This window comes from Daphnia pulex, chromosome 8, assembly GCF_021134715.1.
Source record: "Daphnia pulex isolate KAP4 chromosome 8, ASM2113471v1".
Classification (NCBI taxonomy): domain Eukaryota; kingdom Metazoa; phylum Arthropoda; class Branchiopoda; order Diplostraca; family Daphniidae; genus Daphnia; species Daphnia pulex.
The window spans coordinates 5,766,534-5,774,586 of NC_060024.1; the positions used below are offsets into that span (position 1 = coordinate 5,766,534).

At 42.2% G+C, this 8,053-nt stretch overlaps 1 protein-coding gene across 1 annotated transcript; it reads right to left on the reverse strand.

The window, feature by feature from the left end:
- Positions 1 to 3,182: 3,182 nt before the first annotated feature.
- LOC124200573 (alpha-latroinsectotoxin-Lt1a-like) lies at positions 3,183 to 4,127 on the reverse strand. The gene has a single exon (XM_046596841.1). It carries the CDS (start codon positions 4,125 to 4,127, stop codon positions 3,183 to 3,185), a length of 945 nt encoding a protein of 314 aa, XP_046452797.1.
- Between the last annotated feature and the right edge of the window lie 3,926 nt (positions 4,128 to 8,053).

Consider the following 8,053-nt stretch of genomic DNA (forward strand, 5'->3'; position numbering starts at 1 on the left):
GGGGAGATACAATTGGGACAGATGAGGCAAATAAATTGTCCCCTAGTAGCGACGGGTCAGGTGATTCGGGTTTGGTAATGAGATGCTCATAAACAGGGTTTGAAAAAGAGGTGGTAGGCGTGCGGGAAATCTTAGGCTTAGCTCCGAATATTTCAGCATCAACAATTATGAGTAAGTTCACAAATCGCTGCCACCATTATGTAACGACCACTCCATCTCGGAGATCGGGTCGCACAAATATCACACGAGTAAATGAATGAAAATCGGGCCACCCACAATTGCTGAATGTATTCGGGATTACTAGGCTAAGAGTGCCTATTAGGCGTTTTAAATGCCGTATTTTGAGACCTGGTGCACGTCGTCTAGGCGTGACATTTCGGTTCTTGCAGAATATATATTTTCGTTGACCTTTCTTGGCGGAATAGGGATATGCTTAATTGGTGGTCCTTCTTTTAGGTCTGGCATATCATCGTAGTTTCCATTTTGGGAGGTCTCGTCCGATATTATGCTCATGATTGCGATCGCTTTTTTGACCCTGTGAGAATTATTAAAATAAAATCTAGTGTCGAGTGTTTTATAGACCTTTTTCCTATTCTCACGATTGTAGAGGCGTAAATATTGGTAGACGACATTCCTGCCATCACTTTCAGCGGCCATGATTGGAGTTTCGGTTTTCCGATTTCCAAGTTCCAGGTGGGCTCCGTGAAAAATCAATACCCTTAACGTGGGTATATCGTTCACGAAATGCGCGGGCGTGTTTCCGTTATTGTCCTATAGGTTTACTTGTGCTCCGTTGTACAGTAGAATGTCGGCAATTTCATGTCGTTTTTTCCACTGCCAGATGGATATAAGATAGCGATTTATGCACTTTTGTGTTGACAATGTGCTGAAATCTATCTAGCTCTACTAGTTCCCGTATGGTGTCGATGTCGTTTCTCCTTATAGCCACTGAAATGGGGCAGCTGTATTTTCGGTTGATCAGAAATGACTCGACTTTTGGGTTTTGGCTGAGGATGTAATTGATACAATTCCTAGCCTGATGGCTTATTGCCAAAGTCAAAGGAAATTCCTGGTTTACCAGATCGTGTTCTAACAGGTTTATCTTGTAAATATGGACGAACCGTATACTATTTACGTCATCCCGTGAGATGAGTATTTCCGTGATGGTTCTAGCCAATCGATCTCCGCCGTAGATTGTGGCGCCCTTGTAGATCAAGTCTTCGAAAATATTAATCCGCTGTAATCGTACCGCGGTCACTAGCGCTGTTTCATTCTTCGAGTTACTTTTTTCGACGGCTGCATCGTGTTCTAGGAGGATCTTGAAACATTTATACGAATTATGTTTGATAGCTACCAGAAGAGGTGTTTTTTGTCGATAGGTGTTCTCAATACCCTCTGGGTGTCGCGTTAGCCAATACTTCAACTCGGTGTGACTGTGATGATGTGTCACAGGAGTCAAACCCGAGAGGTGCGGTTAAAGGTGTATTGAGAACCAACCAAGACAACTGTAACACGATTACAAGCACAAAAAGTGACCGTACACAACGAGAGCTCAAATGGATCGAATGTCCGGTTTATATACGGGATGACGGGCGATGGCTTGTCTGATGGTAGCCATGCCTGTTAAAGTAATTAAGAAGATGCGTATGGTAAACGCATCAACAAGTGTGAGAACTTGTCAATGGCTTTGCCATATGCTGTGAATTAACATTACACTCCTCCCCCGCTTGGAGATGTTCCAAACTGGGATGGGGCGTGATCTTTAAACATTGGCAAAGCACAGCATCACTACATGTAAGATTAAAAGCACAACATTGCTACATATAAGGTCACTAAAACAGGCAAGAATGGTAAAAATCACTAAACAGGCAAGAGTGGCAAAAATCTGCATAAAGGCAAATGGTCAATGCTACTGGTGATTATTGTTATGTTTTTCTCCTTTTTTTTTTAAGTTTGTAATCAACGATCGTCTCCATATCGACGGTTGAGGCTGCGGACAGCGGAAAAATACCGCTGTTTCAGTTCCTCCTGGTCGATTATGAATTGTTTGACTAAATTCAGTTGGTCCAGCGCATGGGCCGGATTGTTCTCGGGCGTCGGACGAGTGTTAGTCTGGGGAGCTGCTGGGCCGGCAGGGGCGGCAGGCTGTTGCTCCGGCGTCTGGACGGTGGTGGAAACGGGTCGTGGAGCCCGCGGTCTTACGGAGGGGACCACTGCTATGACCTGTCGAGTCCTATTTTTCGAAATCGGAACCGGGGAAGGTTTACCGTCGTCGTCTGATGAATAGGGGAGAGGCGAATTAAATTTAGAAAAACGTGCTGTAGACGGCCGCTTAACGCCCCGTGTTTTCTGGTCGTCAGGAGAAGTGTACGAAGTCGATGTCCCAGGTTCCGGCTTTGGATCGTTCGATGGAGACGGTGAAGTTTGTAAGTCATCAGACGGATAACTCCGGTATTCGGTCCTAGGAAGAGGCCATTCAATTACTCGGCCAACTACTGGTGGCGTAGTGAGTTCCACTTCGTCGTGGATGAAGTCAGGTCCAAGAAGAAGTCGACCACGTCCGGCCATGATGAACAGGATAAAATATGTGGTAGCGAAGTGAAGAAAGAAAAGATTTTACAGCGATATTTATAGTAGATAGTCGAAGAAGATCGCAAGAGAGAAGTTGGGGCGGTAACCAACTTAAAGAAGGTGCAGACAAGATGAATCTATATTTTTTTAAAATGACGTCAAAGTCATTAGTCACTGTCAAAAACAGTAGCTAAGACGAAGAGTAAAGTAGCTAAGATGAATAAATTCTTTTTCGCGCTTGCTTCAGTTGCTGGGCCTGGGAGTAAAAACGTCGATATAGTTCACGGCTGTCGTGGTTGTATTGGTTAATGAGGTCCTTCCTGTTTTGCTGATACTCCTCCTCGCTTCGGAGAAGAATTGGGGGAGCGTACATCTGCTCAGCTTCCCCGCTGCATTCGTTGTTGGGGAGTCCTGGTGGAAGGGGGGAAACTGCTTTTTCGTCCGAGGCGAAGTTTAGTGGTAGATCAGGGTTCGGCTCCGTCGATCCGCTATCGATTGAACTTACGTCATCGTAGTAAAGATCGTCGCTGTGTAGTGGATCTTCATCTTCCGGATCCGCTTCGTGAAGTGTTATTAGTGAATCTGCTTCAAGTTCGATTTGTTCTTTGTTGTTAATAAATCTCCTTTCTGTTTGAAACACTACTGTTTCGCTGCTGCTGATAATCACTTTCGCTGGTATTTTCCTTACTCGTGGCGGAATCGTACTCCGGAATCGTACTGGCGGAATCGTACTCCTTTCGTGGCGGAATAGGGATGTGCTTAATTGGCGGTATTTCTTCCAAGTCTGGCATATCCTCGTAATTTCCTTTTTGGGAGGTCTCGTCCGACATTATGTTCATGGCTGCTATCGCTTTCTCGATTCTGTCAGAATTATTGTAATAAAATCTAGTGTCGAGTGTTTTATAGACCTTTTTCCTATTTTCATGATTGTAGAGGCGTAAATATTGATAGACGGCATTCCTGCCATCTTTTTCTGCGGCCATGATTGGAGTTTCGTTGTTACGATTTCCAAGTTCCAGGCGGGCTCCGTGAGAAATCAATACCCTTAACGTAGGTATATCGTTCACGAAGTGTGCGGGCGTGTTTCCATTATTGTCCTGTAGATTTACGTGTGCTCCGTGGTATAGTAGAATGTCGGCAATTTCATGGCGGTTTTTTTCCACTGCTAGATGGATATAAAAAAGAGATTTTTGCACTTTTGTGTTGACAATGTGCTGGAATCTGTCTAGCTCTACTAGAGCCCTTATGGTTTCGATGTCGTTTCTTCTTATAGCCACTGAAATGGGGCAGCTGAATTTTCTGTTGATTAGAAATGACTCGACTTTTGGGTTTTGGCTGAGGATGTAATCGATACAATTCCTAGCCTGATGGCTTATTGCCAAAGTCAAAGGAAATTCCTGATTAACCAGATCGTGCTCTAGAAGGTTTTTCTTGTAAATATGGACGAACCGTATACTATTTACGTCATCCCGTGAGATGAGTATTTCCGTGATTGTTCTAGCCAATCGATCTCCGCTGTAGATTGTGGCGCCCTTGTAGATCAAGTTTTCGATCATGTTAATTCGGTGTAATCGTACCGCGGTCACTAGCGCCGTTTCGTTTTTCGAGTTACTTTTTTCGACGTCTGCATCGTTCTCTAGGAGAATCTTGAAAAATTATACGAATTATGTTTGATAGCTACCAGAAGAGGCGTTTTTTGTCGATAGCTGTTCTCAATGTCCTCTGGGTGTCGCGTTAGCCAATATTTCAACTCGGTGTGACTGTCCATCAAAACCAATTCGTGAATCTTCGGGGTGGTTTTTTCAATTCCATGTTTCCGGTTGGGAGGAAAAGCATTTCTCCTACTCATGTGGGTAGTGCTAAAGGTCCAAATCCGTTGACGTTCCGATGGGGTCGTTGCAAAATCCTCTTGGTTCATTTTTTCTTTTTCTTTTCTATGATGATATAGTGTTTTAAATATTAGAAGGTGGGTTTTTTTTTAACATATTTTTGTATATAGTTATTCAAAGCATTTCTACTCTACTCCATGCGGTGATAAGTATGTTGTCAATTGTCAGCAGTTACAGATGAATTTGATTAAGGAAACTATTTGCTCGGCTTATTGATTCGACAGGCGCACTTGGTGGCATAACATATGGATACATATTTCCTGGCATTATAACTGGATGGTTTGTGGCATATGCCATGTGATGACTCTGCTCTATTGGTATTTCTACTGCTGCACGGCGATTTCGGCGTTGTTGAAACGAATCTATCATGGCTGGTATAGGGTTGACTCGTGCAAAAATATACGCGACTAGGATAAACATTATAAATCCTATCGTAGTAAAAACGATAATTTTTAGATAATCTGTCCAAGAATACATGTCTCCAATTTTCGTATCCTGTTTCTCTGACATTATCATTCCAGCTAACGAATTGTCGTGCGTTTCCTCTATCCTACCTATTAATTCGTTTAAAACGTTGAGTCGTTCTAAGTCTGTTACGGAATGAGCTGTGTGTCCTTTTAAAGCGTAGTTAAAATCGTTAAGGGAGAGCTCTTCAAACTGCGATACAAGATTTAAATTTGGTGTGTGTATATTCGGCGTTTGCTCTGTCCAATCTGCGTGGGTTGTATTGTGTTCCCAGTGAAATGTTTTTCCGTTTAGATTGACAAGGTTTGTTTTCCAAAAACAATTGGAAAATGGGTGGATTGACCATCCATCTGTTCCAATTGTATAGTTGTTATTTTTGTAAACCGTGTATGGCTGGAATCCACATTTCGTTTCTATTGCTCCGACTGTAACTTGTTTCTTCTCGCATTCTTGTAGAAGTAGAGATTGTCCGAGTCCTTGAAGTCGTGAACAAGTTGGTAGTTCCAATGCTGCTGCGGCTAGAATTCCATTTGTTTGAGACAGTGTCATGGCTTGCAATCTTCTCAACACAGACACCTTGCAGTATATTTGTCGTATCTCTCTTGCCAGCTCATTTTCGTGTTGAATCTCGATGTTCTGCTTATATTGCTCGTGGAAGGATTGGATGATGGGCTTGATGATCTCGCTGATTTCTTCTTTGTTTGCTGTCGTTGGTTTATTTTGTGTGGTGTTTTTGCTTTTGTCGGTTGAGTCGTTCTGGTAAGGTAATGTGGCTTTTGTTGGTATAGGTATTGTTTTGGAATCGTTTTGGTGGGGTATGATGGTTCTGGTGGGATGAGGTAAGGGTAAGGGTTGTTTCGTAACTTTTTGGTTGGGACCTGTTGTTTTTGTTTGGGGTGGGATGTTGCTTTGCGTAGAATTACGTGGGCGTGGTACAGGTGGTTTTGTTGGTTCGGTTAAAGGTATGGGTTTTGAAGTTGAAGTTGTTGTCGTTGTCGTTGTTGTTGTGGTTGTTGTTGTGGTTGTTGTTGTTGATGTCACTTTTGGTGCAGGTTTTGTCGGTGCAGGTACTGGAGGATCTGTAGGTCTTGTTGGGTTCATTGTTGGCGGGTCGCTTGAATTATTATTGATTCCTGCATCTGGCCTCGCTATTTCGCCTGCGAAGACTGTTGTTAGATTTTTCTGTTGATTATTCCCTAGATTTTGTTGTTTTATTTGTGACGCTGCTGCAACTTTAGTTTCATTTATGATCGGTGTTTCTACGGCTTTTATCTCCAATATTTCAGGGTACTCTTCTTTGTTGGTCTCTGTTTTTGTATCTGGAACTGGCGTTGTTTCTTCTTTGTTGGTCTCCGTTGTTGTATCTGGAACTGGCGTTGTTTCTGGTAACGTTTCATCTTCAATGAGGCTCATGTTATTTTGATTCCGGAAGATTGGCGGCATCGTCGGGAATGGCATATCATGAATGGAAAAGTTTTTATGCCACTCGAGAATCCTGGAAGGTATTAAGCTGGGATGCTCTTCGGAATTTATTAGATTAGGGTTGTATGCTTCAAATTTCCATTTCTGATGTCTGGGTTTCTGGTCATCGTTGCATAATCCTAATCTTAACTTTCCTTGGTGAAATTCAATGCATTTGATTGAGTTCACATCCATTAATTGTCCAGTTATCTCGTTGGCTCCCCATCTCATACTATCTGGGTTGCATTGCTCGAGAACTGCGTTCTTTTCGTTTATTCTTAAACAATGATTGGTGTCGAACTTCCTGATGGTATAGTCGATGTCGTATTCAAACAGTTGATCTGGAAACTGCATCGGGTCTCCTGGTGATTGACATGGCTCCATAGAGATGTTTAATTTTCCGTGTATATTGTTCATACACATCGGCGTTTTTCCATTTTTGTTTTTGTTCATAAGTTGTCCCCAATTAAATATATGGTCTATATTTAATAGGTTTTCTGCAGGGCTGCTTCTGAATTCTTCGTGGACGAATTCCCATTCTTCTATTGTGATGTTTGGATATGCTTGACGTAGGTTGTAATCCGTATTCCGTTGATCAAATCTCCACATCTGCTTGATTGAATGGGGCTCCATTTCACAAGGTTCAAGTGACACCTGGTCCTTGAATGCTGTAAGACATCCTTTCGATTGCGTTTCCATGATGTACATTCGGTAGTCATCATAGATCCAAGTCGAGTGGGGTATCGAACAATCTTTGAAGAGCAGGTGGTTTGGGTTGTTTACTGTCAGACAGTAACTGGTTCCATTTGTTGTAAAACGAATTGAATAGTCCGTGGAAAATTCGAAAAGCTGCTGCGTTTTTGGCCAAATTCCTAGCCCGCTCCATGTAGTTTTGTTGATTGGAACTCGAGGCATCAGGAACAGATGATTTTCGATGTCGGAAGTTGTTACCACGTAACTTTTGTCTTCATATTTCTCGTCGAACTCGGTGGGTGGAAATGATGCAAGGGGGTTGAGGTGTCCCCATGCAAACACGTGGCTATTTTCGTTGTTAAATTGTTGAAGCTGTCTTGTGTGTCGAGTTTTTGACGTTGGGTTTGTTAAGAAGAATTTTTCGATCTCGTCTTCAAAAACTATGTGGGTATCCGGTATGCCAATTATTTTGTAAGAATTAGACATACCGGCGCAAAGGTTGACTTTTTCGGGACCAAATAAAATTTCAACTTGTTTTTCGGTATCTAATATTCTACCTGTTTTTATCTGTTTTAATCTTGGATTTCTGTCTATTTTAATGAGAGATATTCTACCTGTTCCCTTAAATTGTTTCTTTTCTTGACATTTTACCTCCTCTGTAGGAACATTTGGTATGCGCCACACAATAGTATTGTGGTTAACGATAAGGTGTTCGTTTTTCAACGATACGTTATGCGATCCAAATGGTGATAGAAGTGGTCCATCGGTGGACTCTTGTCTAATCTCAATGTCTTGGGCTAAACAATTCACTACTGAATATTCTTTTATTGACATCCATTTTCCTTCACCTACTGGTTTTTGTCTATAACTATATGTTTTGCCGTTAACTATATTCTTATTTCCTGCGCAGTTTAATAGCGATTTCATTTCCCAACATTCTTGGGGACTGACCTCTTTCGTCGTGTGAAAATGCT

What these genes read in the sequence shown, in the direction of transcription:
- LOC124200573 (XM_046596841.1), bottom strand. Translation starts at nt 4,127, where the DNA reads ATGATCGAAAACTTGATCTACAAGGGCGCCACAATCTACAGCGGAGAT.